The sequence below is a fragment of the Chiroxiphia lanceolata genome, chromosome 25 (genome assembly GCF_009829145.1).
Source record: "Chiroxiphia lanceolata isolate bChiLan1 chromosome 25, bChiLan1.pri, whole genome shotgun sequence".
Lineage (NCBI taxonomy): Eukaryota > Metazoa > Chordata > Aves > Passeriformes > Pipridae > Chiroxiphia > Chiroxiphia lanceolata.
The window spans coordinates 3447226-3467786 of NC_045661.1; the positions used below are offsets into that span (position 1 = coordinate 3447226).

A 20561-nucleotide genomic window follows, 5' to 3' on the forward strand; every position below is an offset into this window, starting at 1 on the left:
ATGTGTTAAATTAAGTGCCCCAGGGTGTCTGTGGTGTGGACTTTGTTCAACCCTTTCCCAGCAGGCACCTGAATTCCAGCCTGGTCCGTCAGCTCTGCAGAGCTCCTGATTGTCAGTGTTTTTCATACTTGATGCTGTATTTTTCCTGCTTTGTTTCCTCAGTCTGTGAGCCAGTTGTGCAGCCCACACTGTACACAAACCTGATGCCTCTCTCCTTTCTTCCTTGTTCCTCTGCAGGTTCCCATGATTCTGGTTGGCAATAAATGTGACCTGGAGGAAGAGCGAGTCGTTGGCAAAGAGCAGGGCCAGAACTTAGCAAGACAGTGGTGTAACTGTGCCTTTCTAGAATCATCTGCAAAGTCTAAAATCAACGTAAATGAGGTAACTATCAGCTGCTCCCCTGCCTTTCCAACTTGAATGTGACATCAAACCAGCACATCTCTCTCCTAATTGGGAAGATTCAGGGTGATTCTGAATTCTCAGCCTGAGAAAGGTTTGCCATGCAGTGTACTTAGCTACTTTCTGTTTGTTTTAAGGAGATCTGCTCCTTTTAGTCTGTAGAGGGTGGGTGACTTTCCAGGTAAGAGTTTTCCTACTGGGAATAGCAGAGGGTCCTGAACAAACCCGGTGAGCTGGATGACTCTCAGCTCAGATAAACTTTATCTGCCAAGTGTATTTCTCCAAGATAACTGCTGCTATTCTGGACGTGGGTTATGCCCCATTGTGTTACTTGTCCTGTTGTGCTGGCTGGTTTTGAACTATTTGCATTTCACGTTCCTGCTCCGTCTGGCTGCTCGAGGAGTCCCCCCATCTCTCTAAGCCACCAGCTCGCTAAGACTGTGCCCAAACACAGATCCAAGCAGTTCCCCAACTTTAAATGAGCTTAAATGAGCTTGGCTCTTGCCCTGGAGTGCCTTCTCCCGCCTCCTGGGGCCGTGGGGTTGCGCTGAGGGAGCTCTGCTCCGCGCCAGGCCCCAGGTTTTTATTCAGCGCCGCGAATTATCTGCCTGTGACAGAGGCCAGGTTTGCAGGCACAAAAGCTTAAGGTGACCCCGTGCAGCGAGGCTGGTTTGGTGCCAGCAGATAACTGGGAGCGTTTAGGAGGCTGGGAGATAAGCAGGAGCAGCAGGATCTTGGCCTGGGCCCAGGAATGGGTTGGCAGCCAGAGGGACATGCATCGAGCCGGTTCAGAGGGAAGGGAGCTCCAGGCTGCGGGAATTGCAGCTTCTGTGGCTGGGATTAGCCTGGCTGGAGAGCATTGATCCAGCCCAGGAAACAGGGCTGAGCCACACTGCTGCCAGGAGGGGTTTATCTGGGGGTGTGTGGCTGAGCTGTAGTAAAACTGTGGCTGTTAATGAAGGACCTCGGCCCTCAAACACCCCCCTGGAGGGTGGCACGGGTTGGGTTATTTGTGTTTCTGCAGCTGCTGGTGTAACGCTGACCTCTCATCAACCAAAGGTGCCTCAGCCCTGGGTGGGAAAGGGGGTTCTGTGGTGGGCAGAGCCCTGAGCTGTCCCAGCTTTACATCCCCCCATCCCTGACGGGTGAATCCCGGCTCTCCCCGTTTCCCCGCAGCCTCCGGTGAGATCAGATCACAGAGAAGAAAACGATTGTCTGGAAGATTTAGTTTCTGCTTTCATTGTGATCTTCATTTTTCTGGATTCCTGCCAGCTTATGTTGTCTGGTTGTGAAAAGTGTAAAAGCTGAGGAAATCAAAAGAGGAGACACAGTGTGAATGAAGCAGCTCGGTGCTCTGGTTGTTTGTCCTGCTGGCCTGTGGGCTGAGGGAGTGTTGGCATTACTTTGGGTTTTGTCTTTGCTTTCTTGCTACTTTTGGACTTTCTAACCCTTGTTAAAATCTGGGTGAAGGGTGCTAAATTTCTAAGTGCATTTGCTGAATGTGAATCAAACCTTTCATCCAAATAATAAAGCTTTTAATCCAGAGGGTGAGTCTTGGTAGCAGCACATCAAGTGTCCTTCTGGTGACCTCTGAGATGTTCTTGCACCACATAGACTTTTTTAGGGATGGTGGCATTTCTGAAACCTTGTTGCAGACTCCTGTACTCACAGTCAGTACTAGCACTTAGATAATCTAATTTATTACAAAGGAAAATCCTAAAATTTCCAGTTGTTACATTATGCTATAAGCTGTTTCTTTGTCTTCTGAATTTCCTTGGAATCAACAAGAATTTGTGAGCTTTCAGCCACTCCAGGAAGGGAAAAAAGTAAACAAGGACAAGGGTGGAGCCTTCTGAAGGTTGAAATATTTCTCCTCAGTGCTGTGACCTAGCTCCAAGCATTTTTGCAAAGCTCATTTCGCTATAAATGGGTTGAGTATTGCTGGGAAAACAACTCACAGCAACAGCCTTCACAAGAAACTCGTCTCTGCAGCTGAAAGAGGGCCCTGTAATCGTCCCCTTCTGGAAATGTCGGAGTTCAGGGCAGATGTTTGGAGGGAGAAAGCCAAGGAAAAGGGCTGCCTGCCCTTTCCCTGCAGTGGGAATACACTGCTGCTGGTGGAGCAGTGCTCTGCAGACACTCCCCAGCCCGAGGATGCCAGTGAGAAGATGATCCTAAGGATATTATGCCAGTCTTAAAAACCCTTTTATTACTCCCCAGTTTTCTCCCACTTTTCCAAAGCAGGGAGATTGTTGCCATTTCATTGCCAGGCTCTTCTGAAGCCTTTGGTCATGATAAACTGAGTTTACAGCTCCCTTATGTTCTGCACACTGGTGTGAGCTCTGTGTCTCTTGTTCCATAAGCAGCTGCTTGACAAACATGGCTTAGTAAATTCAAGCACTTCAATTGAATTTATGCCACTGCAGCCACCAGGAAAGAGTGGCAGCTCCCCACCCTGCCTCAGTTGTGACACTTGGTGTTTTATCACTTGGGTTTTTCAGCTTGTGTTTTTCATTTTCAGATCTTTTATGACCTGGTCAGACAAATAAATAGAAAAACACCAGTGGAAAAGAAGAAGCCTAAAAAGAAATCATGTCTGCTGCTTTAGACTCCCATCATGCAGCAGCTCTGAGCCAGGTAAGAGGGGTCTGAATTCTACCTTTGGCTCAGGTGATTGGTGAGCTGCTCTTAACAGAAAGGACTCTCTCCCCTTCTCTCTGCTCTTCTTCTTTCTGTCTGCTGCCAGATAGGGAATTAAAAAGTCACTTTTGCTGACTGACCTGGCAGAGAAATAACCTGCTTCTCTCCCTTTCCCTTTTTGCTTGGGTTGATGAGTGTGACAGAGCAGGAGCTTCCTTTTGACTCCTGCAGGTTCTCCCTCTGGGTTGTGACAGGGAGCTCTGAGCCCCCATGGCTCAGTTTTGCTTCCTTTTCATCCTCTTGATGGCATTTGGTAGCAACTGTGTGACTTCTGTTACTGTCTCAGTCCCGGGTGCTTTGGGGACAATTAAAATCGGGTTGGGTGGGACGTGGCTTTCAGTGGCACAGAAATAAAAAGCTGCCCACCAAAAAAAGAAAAACAGCAAAAAACCCAAACACACACACACACACAACAAAAAAGCCACCCAAAAAAACACCCCAAGGTTGGACAGAGCTAAAAATAATCTTCCTGTGTATCTTGGCAGGGAACTCTGTGTGCTTACAGCTGTTCTGTCGTGCTCCTGAAAGGAAACAGCAGCTCTGTAGCTCCAGGTTTTGGACAGAAATATCCCTGTTTGGAGGCAGAGCAGGGAGCTGGGTAGTGACCCATCTCTGCCACGTGTCTGTGTCACCATGGGCTGCACAGGCTGTCACCTCAGGAGGGTTTCTGTGACCAGCAGAACCTCTGTGCTCTGTCCTGTGGCTGATCAGAAGGCACAGTGAGCTGGCAAACAGCTCATCTGCCCTTGTCCTACAGCATTTAAGACAAAGCTGTGGTCTTAGAAGGATTTCAGGGATGAATTCTTCTGAAGTCCATGCTGTAGGTGGTTATTTGGGCAGCCTGGGTGTGACTGAGCAGCAGAAGTGGAGCTGTGCAGGTAACCTGGCTGCTGATGGGCTTCCCTGGGGGATGAGGCTCTTACCCTGAGCTTTGGACTCCAGAAAACAACAGCTCAGGGCTGGGGGGAAACAGTGGCTTTAGGAATAGAAATGGAAGAGTCTTAAGTGGCTTTTCCTGTTGCTCAGGTGATCATCTGAATTGAGCTGGTGTGGTGTCAGGTTCCCCAGCCCAGGGTGAGACCTGCTCAGTGCTGGACTGGCACAGCTCTGCCTGGGATCCTGCACACAAAGCCCAGCCCAGCAGCAGCCTGGCACTGGAATACTGGGAACTGCTGAGGGAGTTCCTGCATTCAGTCAGTTATCCCAGAATGGTTTGGGTTGGAAGGAACCTTAAACCTCCTTCCACCCCCTGCCATGGGCAGGGACACCTTCCACCATCCCAGGTTGCTCCAAGCCCCATCCAACCTGGCCTTGGACACTCCCAGGGATGGGGCAGCCACAGCTTCCCTGGGCAACCTGTGCCAGGGCCTCACCACCCTCTCAGGGAGGAACTACTTCCTAACATCCAACCTGAATTTCCCCTCTTCCAGTTTGAGCCCATTCTTCTTCGTCCTGTCCCTGTATAAAAAGTCCCTTTTCCTCCTTTTTAGAAGCCCCTTTGGGCACTGGAAGTGGCTCTGAGATCTCCTGGAGCCTTCTCTTCTCCAGGCTGAACACCCCCAGCTCTCCCAGTCACTGATGCCCCTTCACTGACTCCTGCCCATGCCCCCAAATCTGCTCTGGGTGGTCAAAATCCCACAGTGTCACCCTCACTCTTCCCAAATCTCTTCCCAATTTCCCTGCCTGTTGTTTGCAGCTGGATTAATGCTCAGGTCTTTGGACTCATTAGGCTTCAAGAGCAGCTCAGAAATCCAAAAGCTGAGATCCCTCCCTCCTAAATTGTCCATCCATGGGTGAATTCCAGCCCCCTTTGCCTGTCTCTGCCTCACAGGGTGGGTGCTCGAGGGGCACTGGTGTTATCACAGCAGTGACACACACAGCTGGCAGTTGGTTGCCACTGCTTTGTGGCCCTGATAAAACAAGAATATCTTTCTTAGAATTATGCTTTCCAGAGCCTCTTTGCTGTCTGTACCCAGGAACAAACCCCAATTCTGGGAAAACCAAGCTCTTCTGCTGAATTTCTGTGTGTTTTACCAACCTGGGCACAGGAAACTTTCAGGCCTTTGGGGTCATTCATCTCATCAGTAAAATAAAAAATATCCCTCCACCATCTTTTATTTTTTTATTTTTTTTACTTTCTCCAGCTGGAGAACTGTTGCCTAAATGGGAACAAACCCCAATTCTGGGAAAACCAAGCTCTTCTGCTGAATTTCTGTGTGTTTTACCAACCTGGGCACGGGAAACTTTCAGGCCTTTGGGGTCATTCATCTCATCAGTAAAATAAAAAAATATCCCTCCACCATATATTTTTTTTTAATTTTATTTTATTTTATTTTATTTTATTTTTTTTTACTTTCTCCAGATTGCAGGAATGAAGAACTGTTGCCTAAAAATGGAAAGTGCCAGCATTCCCAACTTCAAAAACCTTATGGAAATTAATGACATATCGGAAGAAGCTTCTCCTGTTTTGGTTTTTTTTATATACTACGAGAAGAATTTAGATCTTAAAAAATGGTTTGCACACACAGTCCCTGGAAAAAAAGAAAAACAACAACAAAAAAAAAAAGGCAATTGCTCTGTGTATATCTCTTGGAAATTTAAGCCAATATTCCTCCTCCTTTGCAATAGCAATTAACAGATGTGAAAATAAATATAATTGACTCTAGTGTATGATTATCCCAAGGAGCATGGATGCATTTCAAATGTTAGAGATTGCTACTATAATTAAAATTTCATATTGACCATTTTATCATCATTTCTCCCCATCAAGCACTAAAAATGTTCCACTGTTATATTTTATATCTATAACTATAGATATATATTATGTGAAATCTCCCTTTGAACTCACCACAACAAAATAACTTTTTGAGTCATTGACTTCATTTTATATTTAAAAGTTACGGAGTATCATTATTTTCATTCTGCCATTATATTCTAATTAAAAATGTTTGTGCATAATGCTTTGGAAAAAAATGGGTCTTTTATAGGAAAAAAAAAAAAACAAACCTGGGATAACTGATTTCTATGGCTTTAAAAGCAAAAAATATATAATATACTAAACCAACTCTAATATTGCTTCTTGTGTTTTCCTGTCACAGATTAAATTACAGCTTTTATGAATGATTAAATTTTAGTACATTTTCATTTTTTTTGTTTCTGTGTTTTTGTTATGGTTTCCAGACTTTTGGGTTGGTTTGTTTGTTTGTTTGTTTTTTTAATCCATGTTTTGTGAATTCCTCTCCCATCCTGGCAGATTTTTGTCACGACAGACCCCACCCTGTCCTCGCGACGTCTCTCTGGGTTGGACGTGTACAAAAAGCACAGCAGGCAGCTTTAAATTGATTTGGTGCATTCTTCTGGTTGTTTAAAGATTGTATTTCTGCTGGAGACATTTCCTCTGTACACTTATTTTCTGCTATGTACAAATTTCGTGCTGTACCAAGGCCTGACTTTGACGATGATTTTGGTTTCACCCCTTGTTTGGGGACAGTCCCTGTTTTGGCTGCTGGTCCCTGATCAGCTAAAAAATTTTTTAATTTCATTTTGGGTTTGTTTCTTGGACATTTTTATTTTTTTTTTTAAATACCTGTTGGTTTCATAAAGCTTCAAAGAGCAGGATACGAAGAGAACCGTGGGTGCTCCATCCTCCTGTCTGGGTGCAAGTCAAAGAGCCTCCCGTGGGGACCCAAATCCCAACCCTGCTGGAATTCCCACGGGGCTGGGGGACTTGCTCCTGCTTTGCTTCTGAGTAAGTGAGAAGAGAAATGTATCTTCACAGTGGAGAAAACTCAGGCCAGGCCTTGTCCCAGTGGTTTAAACGGGAAATCAAAATGTGACAGATGTTCCTGGACCCGCTGTAGAGTTTTATTGGAAACCAGGGGGGGGAGAAATTTCTATAAATAGGTTTTTTTTTAAAACTCTGTTCCTGATGCAGCTGTTGAATTATACAGAGATCCCAGTTTCTAAAAGCAGCCCAAACAAGACTGGTTGAAAACATCTGGATAATGTGAAAACATCTACCTAACTTACAAGCTACTAGGACAAACATAGTTACTTTAGCTGGTTGTCTTCAACCTTCCTCTGTGCTTCCTTTTTCGGGAGGAGCAGGAGCATGGTGTTTGCAGGTTGGTTATCTTTACTAAATGTAAAAATATTTTAGTAATAAAGTAATTTTAATGAATATGCTGATTCCTAGATGTGTCTCTTCTATCAGAAACTTCACCTTAATTTTTTTATTTTTTTTTGAGAGGCAGGGACGGTAGGGAAGGTCATAAAAATAATCTCTTTGACAAAATAATCTCGTTTTAGAAATGCGAAACCTCGTTTCAGAAATGTGAAACCTCATCTCAAAAATGTGAAACTTCGTTTTATAAACTTTTATAAAACTTCCAGTGTGTTTCCTGGGGCAGAACCAGCTGCTGGGGGTGCTCAACCTTCTGGCACTTTTCCACCTCACTTCTCGATCTCGTGTCTCCCAGTTTGGATCTTCCCGCAGTTTAACTGGTCAGGCTGGTGAAGGCAAATCCAGCCTCTCCAGTGGCATTTTTTTCCTGTTCCAGGATCTTCCTGGAGTGCTCAGAACCCACTCCCAGGCCCCAATCCTGCTGTGGGTGTCCAAGGATCCCCGTGGTGGGGCTTCTGCTCCATCACCTGCAAAACCTGGAGGGGTTTGCAGTCGATGGTGGCTTCCCAGGAGAGGCGGGAATGGCAGGATTTGCATCCCTGGGATGCAAAAGGAGTAGTAAATTGGGTGGAGGAAGAGGTGGGAACGCTTCCCGAGCCTCTCGGCTTTGCCACTAGATGGTGGTGTCGGAGAAGCTCAGGGCTGGTGGAGGCTCCGACTGACATTCCGCCGGAATTCAGGTTATTTGCAGGGTGAAGCCCCGTTTCCCATCACTCCCCCAGCCCCGGGACCCTCGGTGTGCTCCCCTCTGCCTCCCACAACGCGTTGTTTTCTCACTGGATAAAAAAAAAAAAAACCACAAAAAATCCCCTCTAATGGATTTCAGCACAAAAGCCCCATTTCTGCCCTGGGACACACTCGTGGTTTCGTGTCAAACAGAAATGTCCCGGAGCACCGGGGGGTTAATGTTTCACCGGGTTAAGAACGACTTCGCTGGAGAATGTCCTCAAGAAAGGGTGAAAGGAAAACCTCCCAGGAGGAGTCACACGCTGCTGCCTTTGACCATCCAGCCGAGCAAAGCGACACTTTGCTGCGAGCAAAGGAGCACATTTAAAATCTCCCTGAAGCCCCAGAGCCATCCAAGCTCCTCTCTGAGCTGCTGGAGTGTGCACAGATTCCACCAAAGTGATGCCCTGCCCTCTGTACAAATAGGCTGTTCTCGAACTCCTCGGCCTGTGTTTATTTTTTGTGTCATCTAAAGGTTGTTTTCAGTCACGTTTTCCCACCCGGGGTGGGTTGGATCAGGTGGTAACAGCCCGGTGCCACATGTCCTGCCTCTCTGGGAAGATGTAATTTGGGTTTTGACCCAAATGCACCAGCAAAAGAAAGAAGAATGTCATTTTTGGAGAGTGTGGAGATGCTGGTGCTCCTGTGGTTTCAGAGAATCAAGGAGTATTTGGGATTGGAAGGGACCTTAAAGCTCATCTCAATTCCACCCCCTGCAGGGACACCTTTCCCAGGTTGTGGGCTGATGTGGGAGGTCTCACATCCAGCAGCCACTCAATGAGAAACTTAATTCATGTTAAATTCAGCATTAACCTTTGCAAAAATCACCTAAACTAATGAATATTTCATTTATTTTGCCAGGGCCGGGCACTGAGGAAGCGGAATCGGATTTTCCAGAGGCCCAGGTGCCGTTTGGTGAATCGCTGGCACGTGCTGGTTGCCCTGGCTGGGGCTAAATGTCCTTCCCATCCTGCTGGCTGGGGCTGGGATCTGGCACTGCTTTCCCTGCAGCAGCTGGTCAGTGCTCTGGCTTTCAGCCACAGCCTTGTCTTTCCCCCTGGAAAGAAAAGCCCCGAATTTGGAGACAAACCCTGTGCAGGAGGAGGGAGAGGAGCCGCCCTGGAGGATCCCCAGCAGCCTGAGGAACAAAAAAAAACGTGCCCAGCAGTGAAACCAGCGCTGGGCTGGGTGCCTGGGGCCTTTCCTGGCTTTTTAACTTGGATTGTTGCCAGGGAAGGCCTCCAGCAGCCAAGGTACTGCGTGGGCTTTTGTGCTGGGGTTTTGTGCTGGTTCCCCCCACCCCTCGCCTGGAAAAGCAGTGTCCCTTCCAGGAGGGTGGCTGCTCCTGCCTGTGCCTTGGAGGGGTTCCTGCTCCTCCTGGACCCTGCAGGAATGTCCTGCCCATGGTGGGAGCTGGGGATGGGCAGCTCTGGGCACTGAGTGCCCCTGGAGTGGGGGGCTCAGTAGCCCCAAGCCAGGGTTAATCAGCCCTGCTGCAAGCTCAGGGCAGCCCTGGCACAGAGCTGCTCCTGGCAGGGCTCGGGCTCTTTAGCTCAGTTACTAATCCCAGGGTTGGGAAACGCTGTTTGTGTTATCCTGGGACTGAAACAAGCCTTCTCTCCCTTGCTTTGCAGGGAGTGGCACAGAAGTAAACTCAGCTCTGTGCTCGTGTCAGAAGCCAGAGCAGTGAGTGGGCACCCCATGATCCATGTTGTCCTGGATCCTCTGTCCATGCTGTCCTGGGTCCTCTGTCCATGCTGTCCTGGATCCTCTGTCCATGCTGTCCTGGATCCTCTGTCCATGCTGTCCTGGATCCTCTGTCCATGCTGTCCTGGGTCCTCTGTCCACGCTGTCCTGGGTCCTCTGTCCCTCATCTGAGGGAGCAGCACCAGAGGAAGATGAAATCATTTGGCAGAGATTTTGGACACGTCCCTGGTGGAGCTGGAAGTGCAGCCCCTGCTGGAGTCAGAGATGCCCGTCCTGGCCTGGCCCTGCCAGCTCTGGACTCGACCCCTTTTTCCCCCACAGGCTTTGGGGACACAGGGATTGCTCAGATGAGCCCTTTTCCCCCGGGCTGGCCCCGGAGTTCAAACATCCCTGGCATTTTCCTTGGGTGGCACCAACGTTCCAGGCCAGGAGCCAGCCCAGGAGCCAGCCCCCCCCTTCCTGGCACGGCTGGGGGTGCACAAGGAGCCCGTTGTGGTGCCAGGGAGGATGCTGAGGGAGGATGCTGGAGTGCTCCGTGCCCACGTGGGCGGGGTGGCAGCGCAGGGGGTGCGTGGTGGCAGCTGCTCCTCCTTCCACGGCCCCAAAATCAAGAAACAAAGGACAAATTCATGGGGCTGGGAGTGGCTCCCCGTGGGCTGAGCACACTTGGAGCTTTGTGGAGCTGGGAGAGGCAGCGCTGGGCAGCCCCTCACCCCCACAGTGGGTGACCACCCCTGTGTCCTGCACCTTCGCTCGCAGGACGCTGCCGGAGGCTCCCGGGATCCATTTCCATGGAGGGCTGTTTTTCAGCCAAGAAACCTGAGAAACCCCTGGCTCTCCTTCAGAGCAACCCCATGGAGAGCAGCCCAGCTCCCCTGCAACATGGAAGTTTACCATAATCCTGCCTTTTTCCCCCCTGCAGGTGTTTCACATATAAATCAAGTTTCTCGCTCCCATTTTGGGGGAGCGATGGTGGAGCTGAGTGAAAGGAAGCAGTGTTGGAGCTCTGCTGCCCTTTCCTACCCAGGTGGTTACAAATCACTGGATAAACTGACTTCAGCTCCCTTCCACCTCCACTCACCCTCCCCGTGGTCAGAATGTGGATCCAACACTTTGAGGGCCGCAGACATCCAGCATCCTACTCCCATTTTTCATTTAGCTCTGGAAATAAGCAGTGTCAAGCTGCTGTGTCAGTTTGGCTTAAATTCACAGGAGAACTCATTTGATTTGGAGCCGTTTGTGTTATTAAATATGACTGCACGAGAGCCCCTGGGGGATAATCCTTTATGATAAATGATGTTTGAAATGAGGGAGACCCGATCCCGGCCGGCTCAGGCTCCAGTCACAGCTAATCTGCAGCAACAAGGAAAGGCACAGCAGAGCAAAGGGCAGGGGCTGAACGTGGACAAACCAGCAGCTCAACCTGCAGCACCATCAGTGTGACAGCAAAGACACAACATCTTTCTGGATGCTTCTTTCTGGATGCTTCTTTCTGGAGCATCTCTGTGTGACACGTCCCTGGAAGTGCTCAAAAGCCCTGTGGATGTGGCACTTAGGGACAGGGGTTGGTGGTGGACCTGGCAGTGCTGGGGGAATGGTTGGACTTGGTGGTCTTGGAGCTCTTCTCCAACCTCAGTGATTCTGTGATAAAGCCAACACTTCCCTGCCTGAGGGTTTCTCTCCTGTAAATGCACCTCGGTCCACTCTCGATATGGTTTAGTGCAGAAGCACCAGAAATCTGGCAAGAAACCTCAGTGGCAAACAAAAGCCTCTTGTTTTCCTGAAATCCCTTTGGAAATGTACGTAGGTTTCAATGGAAACATCCATTTTCTGCAGGACTCCAGCACTGGGAGACACTTATTTGTCCTGTCACCCTCTCACAGGCTCTGTTTGAGCCAAGGGTAACACACCTTTTGCTGGCCTTGGAGGGAAGTTTTCTCATCTGAATGCATTGATTTGGTTCTGACATGAAAATCCCTGGTGCACAGGGAGGATAAATGCACAGAAACAGGCACCTCAGGTTTATGAGAAACTGTGGTGGAAGTATAACCTTGGTTTAGTTTGGGACTTCAAGGGTTAACTCGGTGCCCTCTCTCAGCTGAAAACTACCCCAAAGGAGGTTTTCTCCAAGAGAGACTCTCAATGTGCTGTTTGTTAGGAGTTGTTTAAAGGGTTTCCTCGTTGCCAGTGAAACCTCAGAGCTCTTCTGCCTCCCTCCCCAGGATTTTGGGAGCACTGAGCAACCCCAGACGGGCTCAGGCTAAAGGAGGAGGAGAGGAAACGTCTCTCCTGGCTGGTACTTGCTCTGTGTGCCCGAGCCAGGCTGCTATTTTGCTGTGTTAAAAATGGCTTTCTAACTGTGTCACAGCTGGGTGCACATTTCCCACCGGCTCCTGCAGGAACAGGGCCTGGATTTGCTGCCCTGCTGAGCTCAGGGTGTTCCCATCCATTCAACACGAGATGCAGGGGCTGATTAGCAGCCAACAGGCAGCTTTTGGCCCTTTCCTCCTGAAACAATCAGTGTTTAGGGCTTGACTGAGAAGGATTTGGTGTGAGATAAGCTTCCCAGAGTGGGGCCAGGACTGAAGTAATAATTGAATAAGTGTGAGGTGGTGAATGAGACACGTAAGGATGAGTCAGAGCCAAAGCTGCCCTTGGGAAGGAGGGAAAAGGCTCCTTGGTGTCTCCTCTGCTGCCTGCCCGTGGTGGGACTGAGCTCCTCGAGCTGCTGGAAGGAGATTTTCTGGGGGGAAAGGCCAGGGAGGGGCTGTGCTGGTGTCCTGCAGCTCAGGGTGCTTGGCCACAGGGCTGGGCTCCTGTGTTGGGATTCTGCCTCTTCTCCCTCATCCTTGCTGAGGTTTGGGGTGCCAGGGCCAGGACAAGGTGCAGGGAGGGAGGGACAACATCCAGTATGTGGAGCTGGAGCCCAGGACCAGCCTTGTTCCCACCCCTGGAAGAAAACACATCCCCATGTGTTTTCCCCTGGCAGATGTGAATTTATTTGCTGCTGTCTGATGTGAGTTGTGCAGTCCTGACAGACTCGGGGCTGTGCTGTTGCCATCTCACTTCCCTTCTGTTGGATTTCCCACTTCCTTTAATTTTTTATCAGTTTGGTTGCTGCTCTCAGCAGAGGCAGCTCTGTGGGAAGGAGAAGAAATCAAATGTTTTATTTTTAGATGCTGCCAAAAGAGTTCAACCCAAGGCAAATGCAATTACTTCAGGTTGTGCACAGGCTTCTGAGAAGCAAAGGAGGAATATTTTCCAAATGGGAAATGCCCTAAAACCCAATGCCACGAAGCCACTGGGCAATCAGGGCATCATTAAGCCATCTGAGGACCACATTTAACCCTAGTGGAAGGTGTCCCTGCCCATGGCAGGGGGTGGAATGAGATGATCTTGAAAGTCCCTTCCTAACCCAAAGTATTCTGTGATTCCAAGGGGTGGGAGGTGTTCCCAAACTATTCTGTGATTCCAAGGGGTGGGAGGTGTTCCCACTGCCTGCTCTGGACACCCCACATCTGCCTCACACCCCCCTGGCCACGAGGGCCCCATCCCACCCAGCCCCTTGCTCCTGGCAAAGCCCCTCCAGCTCTGCCAGCCTGCCTCTGTCCTCTGGCATGTTTTCCTGCTGGAAGGGGCCTCCCAGATGCTATTCCTGGCCCAATTTTAGGGCATCCACTGCCTGAAGCTTCCACTGGGCTGTATCTGGAGAGCTTGTGGCCAGGGCAGAGGAGCAGGGGTGGCAGGGAGGCTCCTCACTGGAAGCTTTCACTCTGTAATTAAGCTGAACAAGAGGCTGAGTTAAATCTCTGGTTCCCTCGCTCTGCCTGAGCAAACACAAAGAGCAGAAAAGCCTGAGCCAGACAATTAAAACAAGCAATAAAATTGCACAGAGAGGTCCGTGGAATGATTTTTTTTCCCCCTTGACACGCTCGCCCCCAACAAGTGCCACATGTCCTGTGTATAAATAGCAGCTGCCCAGACTTGCTTAATCATCCCATTGTTGCTTTATAATATTAATTAAACATTCCTCCGGGATTGTTTGCATCCTAATTGAGTGGGGAACTTACAAAAGGCAGCGAGGAAACCAAACAAGTGTGTGCTGGGGGTGCTAAAGTGTGTGTGACTGGGGTTTCAAAAAAAAACAAACCCCAAACCCGAAGTTAAAATCGCAGGATTGTGGTTTAAAGGCATTTTTAATAGTCACCAGCGCTGGGGACTGTTTGATTAGTGGTTCTGGGGGGTCAGGGAGGGGCAATGAGGGGGGTCTGGGGGCACTGGAAGGGATGAGTGTCCCCCCCCCATCAGTGTGACAGGAGCGAAGCGTCCCTGGCAGGGACCCACTGATATCAAAGGGCCAATTAATCCGCAGCTGCTCCGCTCCGAGGGAAGGGGATGGCGGGAGACAAGGACCCGCTGGAATCGGCAGCTGGGAGCCAGGGCCACGAGGAACCCTGGAAATCCCACTGGGCAAGGGAGGAGTCCTGAAAAACACCCCACTGGACGAGCAGGGCTGAACGGCCAGGAAAGGGTGTGAGGCTGAGCCCACGCGTGGCAGGATTTTATGGAGCGTGATCCTGATGGCTCCGGTGCTGGGGGAGAAACCTTCCCCGAGGGACACAACCCCACAGCCCCGGCCCCCTGTCTGCGCTCATCCTCCCCATCCCCTCCTTTCATGTAGCCGGGAAGACTCGAGCACATTGTTCCCGGCTCAGACTCCTGCACCCTGCAGGGATGTGCCGTGAATTACCTCCCAAATTATGTGAGTAATTAAAATCAATGAGAGGGTATCCTGTTAAATAACGTAATTAGATGAGCACAGCGAGCAGAGATGAGTGCAATAGCGTTTTTGTTCTCCTGCCTGGAGACAGCTTTTAACTCTTTCCCTCTTGTCTCTTCCCTGGGAAGGGCAGGGAGGGCTCCTCGGGGTCGTGCCCCTCAGTGCCCTCCTCTCCTCCCAGCGCTGAGGATTTTCCAGGAAAAAAACCTCTCCCTGCTTCCTCCAGTGCTTCCTTCAGACCAGGGTTTTCTTTCCCCCCATCCAATCTCCAGCCCTGTGTTATGCTGCAACCTGAGGGCTACAAAACATGTGAAGCTCTGAGGAAAACAGAACTGCCTTTAAATCCACTCCGGGGCAGAGGCAAACACGTCTCGTGCAGCAACTCCTGCAGCTGAGCTGGAAACGGAGGCCCCACGGAGTGGAAACGGGGAATTATCTTGATGTGCATAATGAATTGTCTGAGCCTTCCACCCCCAGGTCCCTGTCCCAGGGGCAGAATCCCAGCCTGGGCGTTTTTCCACCGCCTAAACCGGGATGTGGGGCTGGGAGGGATGAGCAGCAGCACAGAGCTCAGGCTGGAGCAGCCAAACTCCAGCTCTCCATGAACACGTGTGTGTGTGTTTACTGAGGCACAAAGGTTTGATGTGTTGCCTTAATTCCAGAGGAAACTAAATGGCTGAGGAACCCAAGTGCTAAGAGTCATTTTGGTTCCATTCCTGCTGGTTCCCTGGGCAGGGAGAAGCCTCCAGTTCCATTTGGATCCTCGTGGATATCTCGATCCTTCAGCGTGGAGTGTTGTCAGCTCTGAGGGGGCTCTGGTAAGGGTAAAGGCATCTGGCCAGATGGCTCTCATTGCAGGGCTGGAATCTAAATAATTAATTTATGGTATCGTGTTCAGGACTTTGCTGTCTCCCAAAGGAAGCCCTGAAAAGTCCTTAACTTGGTGCTTATTTTTTCCAGCTGCGACACACAGAGAGATGTTGAGTCTCTGCATCCTGCTGGATTTTAAGCTTGGTCGTGATTTTTCCGAGGTAGTGAATTGTTGCAGAGATGTGCCACATCTAATTACACTTGTCACATGAAATCATATTATGGCAAAGGACCTGAGCCCCTGCTGGGAACGTAATCCCCTCGGGTAGGGATACGGGGAAACCTACCTTTGATGTGCTGCAGGAGTGACAGGTTGTTCTAGAAGGGATTTAAACACACACACACACACAAAAAAAAGGCAGGAGCACACCCTCACAGAGCCTGGAGCTCCTCCCAGGTGGGATGGCTCTGTTGGGATGCTGGAGCCATCACTGCCATGCTGTCACCCTGCTGTGCTGCCCCCGGGGTTGGGCTCCTGGAGGAGATCCAGTGCTGGCACGCAGCAGGCAGGGCTGCACCCCTGTTCCTAAGCAGAGGAAGAAGAGAGAGGAGGAGGAATTGCCCTCTGGGTGTTGGGAAGAAACCACAGGGTTCTCTGTTTTATGGGCAGGGTGTCTTATCCTGTCCATCTCCGAGTGATTTAGAGGTGCCATAAAACCTCTGCGGAAGGAGGACTTTTGCTCGACTTTCCTGGCAGTGCATCTTATCTCCACTGGATTTCCCAATGCTCTGCTTGTTGCTGCAAATAGAATGTTTCTCTTGGGAATAAATACGAATTCCTCTTAGGAGTATATGTTATTTACCTCAAAAAGGCAAATAACACAGAAAACCTGTGAAAAGCTCAAATCCTCTTGCTGGCAGCATCGCCGTCACCAGCGACACGTTTGAAAACCCAGGCAAGCAGTTAAACAGAAAGTCCCCTTCTTGAATGATTTCAAATCCAGAGGATCTGGTCTCTCCTTTTTTTTTTCCCAAGCAGAGCTCAATTCAGGGCACAGGAAACTCAGCACAAAGCCTGCCCTGAATGGTTTCCACACCATTAGCATGAGCGCATGCAGATCAGGCAGCTGCAGCATCAACGCCTGGCTGGCTGCCTTTGGGTGCAAACTCCCAGGAATTGGGCTGGAACAGAAAGAACAGAGGAGGAGGAGGAGGAGGGAGGAAGTCTGAGCAGGTAGTTCTGGAGAGCTGCAGCTCAGTGATCCCAGGATGGGGCTGAACAGGAGCAGATTGAGCAACACGCTCAGAACTGGGCCGGGATCCTCGGGATCTGCAAGGATGGGGGTGGCTCCTGGGATCCTGCTCTTGGCCCCACAGGGGAGAGGGACAGACCAGCCCCCCAAGTTCCCAGGACACTCTTCCTGCTGCTTTGGCCATCTGCACTGTCTGGGAGCAGAGTCACTGGACACGTGGGTGTGCTTGGAGAGTTTGTTCCTTGTGTTCCACCACTGCCTGTCACAGCCTCTGCCACTGGGACCCCACTTCGTGCTGCCCTTTGGAGGCAACTGGTGCTGCAATGCCCTCGGTCTGGGCCAGAGTTGAACAATACTCTGCCACATTCCTGCTCTCTGCACACACCCAGCCAGTCCTCTGAGGGGACTCTTTCAGCCCCAGAAGACACAGACAATACAGAGAATAAAGAGAGCACAGAAAACACAATGTGGGGGCCTGGAGTGACCCTCCAGTTATCCCAAGCAGGCAAAGGGAGGTTGCTGGTTGCTCTCAGCACAAACATTTAAGAATAAATCAACTGCTTCATCAGGCAACTGCTCATGTCAGTCCCAGAATCTGCTCCTCTGCCCGTGGAGCCTTCGGAGGTGACAGTGCCCTGTCCCTGCCAGCCCTGGCCAGGCTTGTGGCTGTGGAGGCAGAGCAAAGGGACTAATTAACCCTGACAGGACGTCACGTTCGTTATCTCCGGGCCTGAAATGTCACATCTCCAACTCCAGCCCCAATGCCGGGAATGCTCCAGAGCCGCTCCAGAGCCCTCTGGGAAGGTCCAGCCTGGATTGCTGGGCTGTTAATGAGGGAAAGGATCTGCCCCCTCGTTGCCTGGGCAGTGGGAGCCCCACGGGCAGCGTGGAGGTGCTGGAGCAGCACAGGATCCATGTGGGAAGGCTGGGTGAGGCAGCTCTGTGCCACCAGCTCTCTGTGCCAGGGATGCTGCTCTGCCTGCCCAGGGACCCCACGGGAGGAGCAGCAGGGGCAGCACAAAAGCACTCCACCAAGGCTGGGGCCACATCCAGCCCCTTCCCCCGGGTGCAAAGGATGGAGTGAGGGTGAGCTGGGACCCCACAGCCTCCCCTCCACATCCTGGAGCTCGTGTCCTTCCAGCTCCAGTGGGATTTAACATTTACAGCATGTTGGAAAGCACTTTCTGAATTAACCTCCAGCCTGCCCAAGGTGAGGACTGACACAGGATCAGGCGTTTCTTCTTTCTGGGATATTGATTTTCCCCCTTTCACTTTCCTGTTCAGCCAAACACAGGAAATCTGAGCCAGCTCAGAGGCTTTGCTCCGTACTGTTATTGCAGGAAATGCTCCCAAAATGAGGAGGGGTCGCTGGTCCTGGCCAGGAATGACCCCTCCAGCTGCAGAAGGGCCAGTGAGGAGGTTGGGGACATCAGCCCTGTCCAGCCATGCAGAGCTGAGCTGGGGGGTGACGGGGCTCCCCCAAAAGCTGCCACAGCTCAGCCTCGCTGAGGCAAATTGTTGCAGTCAACTCATTTTTATTTATGCTCCAACACCAGCACAGGAGAGATTGCCTGCCAGCTGGAAGGGGTACCATTCCCTGATTAGCAATGCCACGTGGATACAAATGAACTTGAACAAAAGGGAAGAGAAATAAAACACAGCCTCCTCTGCGGGGACGTGCGGCCCGTGCTGCACAAACGCTGCTCAAAGAAGTGGAAGAGCTTCTGCTGCTGTTTAATAACACCAGGAAGGTGATGGGGAACGTGCTGGAGGGAATAAACCAGTGCTGGACTTCAATTAAAATGGATCTCAGTTCGGCCAGGATGTGGCTGTTGGTTTCTTTCCTGCTGGATTCAGTAGGAGGGGAGTTGAGGGGATGTTGTTGTGTTTGCTGAGTCCATGGTCAGAAAGTCCTTTTGGGTCAGTTGGGCACATCAGCACGGGTGATTAATGGGGCCAGAGCTGAGCATCATGTGGGAACAGCAGCAGTGCAGGTTTACAGGGCACAGGAGACCCCCAGTTTCAGCAGGTAAATCCCAGAATCCCACAGTGGTTTGGGTTGGAAGGGACCTTAAAGCAGGAACACCTTCCACTAGCCCAGGTTGCTCCATGTCCTGGCCTTGGACACTTCCAGGGATGGGGCAGCCACAGCTTCTCTGGGCAACCTGTGCCAGGGCCTCCCCACCCTCCCAGGGAAGGATTTCTTCCCAAAATCCAATCTAAACATACTCTCTGTCAGTTTAAAGCCATTCCCCCCCATCCTGTCACTACAAAACCAGCACAAACACCCTGTGCCAGCAGCAAAGGAAAACCCTCCATGGGGCAGTGAGCCCGTGCTGCCCTTCCCTCCTGCCCAGCCTGAGAAGCCCCAGCTCACTGTCAGAAGAGTAAGCTGTGAAATGGGTTTGAAAATAAAGGCTTTTTAATTGCAGGTCCATTTGTGAGCCTTCTGGAGGCCATCTGGCTGGGAGAGCAGGGTGTCAGCCTGGGCACCGGGCAGGGAAAGCCCAGGGAGCCGAGCAGGGAGCAGCTCCTGGAAAAGCCCTCGATTAATGCTAAGAGCTAAATCCTCTCTGGACATTAAGCCACACGGGCCTGATCCAGCTCCTCTCCATTCCAGTGGTGCCAGAGCAGTGCTGGGTGCTGTGGGCTTTGGGTGTGCTGCTCATCCAGCCCCTGGATGAGATAGGACAGAGATTTCTAAGAATGCCAGAGCTGCATTCCCTGGGACAAGTTCACAGGGAACCTGTTCCTGTAACTATTGTCCCCTGTTTGGGATTAACCACTTCTATCACTGATGCACCACACAGCCAGGGCCTCGTTAGAGACTGTCATTGTGCTAATTAGGTAGGTTTCAGACTTAATAACAAGTAACTATTTCACGGCAGTTTCATGAAAAAGAAGTAAAAAAAAAAAGAGGAGTAAAAGCCATTATAATTTCAGGAAAAGTCCCTGGAGAAGTGAAATGGTAATTCACAAATCCAGCTCTGATCTATTAGCTCTGGAGACTAAATTAGGGAGGATGTCTGGCTTGGCTGTTATTCTCTATTATTTGCACGTCTATAAAGAATATTTATTAAATATTTTTCCTCTGAGGAACTTTGAAACGCAGCTACATTTACTCACCATTTCCAGGTGCCTCTTTGAAGCCAAGATCCCACTAAATTTGCCCCTGGAAAATCCTCTTTTGATGCAAAACATGCTTTGAAGAAACACTTAACAGGCAGAGAGAACATAAATTCGGAACTGTGTTGGGTGTTTGGTCAGCTGTCCATGCAAAGTGCCCAAACAGGGTCTGATCCTTTGGAAAAGGAAGAAATTAAGGAAGAAATTAAGGAAACCACTGTGCTCAGGTGTCCACCCCAGAGCTGAAGGGAGGAGCAGTGGGTGCTGGTGGGCTCTGTCCCTGCCACAGGGATGTGGGTGGCAGCGGGCAGGGCCTGGGCAGGGCAGCAGGAGCAATTCTTTTGGGTGGGAAAGGGACATGTGGGTGGCAGCTGGGGCCAAGAACTGCCCTTTCCAAGTGAAACTACAAACAATAGTCCCTCCTGGGGCCTGGCAGCTGATCCCTGAGCAGCAGGAGCACCCAGCACTGCTCTGCGGGGCAGCTGTCGGGAGCACGAGGGGCTTTTCCTCCAGAGAAACCTCCTGTTGGTGCCTCAGGAGAACCCCATGGATGGGGGAGAGGCCCCACAACAGCTGCTGGGGTGTGGGATCAGCGTTTATGAGGGACCACTCGTGCTGGGAAAGGGGGTCTGAGTGTCTGAAGCTGCACAGGCTCTGCAGGGAGCTGGAGGTGGGACGGTACCCACGGGTGGGGGGAAATCCCTGAGAGCAGCTTCCCAACGTGCTTTTTAAGCTCCAGATGTCCCTGTGTGCTGCACAAACACATCCTGTCCCCTGGGTAACACAAGGCCTTGCAGAGGGAGCCACCTGCAGAATTGTACCCAGCACCTCCTCTTGCCCCAAGTCTCCCCGTGTCGTGCCCCTGCCCCACCCTGCT

The 20561-nt window shown here is 50.7% G+C and overlaps 1 protein-coding gene across 3 annotated transcripts in view; it reads left to right on the plus strand.

Moving 5' to 3' along the window:
• The window catches only part of RAP1A (RAP1A, member of RAS oncogene family), a 38318-nt gene extending 32075 nt beyond the window's left edge, over nt 1–6243 (plus strand). For all 3 annotated transcript variants that reach the window (XM_032710652.1, XM_032710651.1, XM_032710653.1), the window contains exons 7-9: nt 238–381; nt 2921–3036; nt 5462–6243. In XM_032710652.1, coding sequence (XP_032566543.1) covers nt 238–381; nt 2921–3007 — 231 coding nt within the window. In that variant the 3' untranslated portion in view covers nt 3008–3036; nt 5462–6243. The remainder of the gene's footprint in view (nt 1–237; nt 382–2920; nt 3037–5461) is intronic.
• The last annotated feature ends 14318 nt before the right edge of the window (nt 6244–20561 follow it).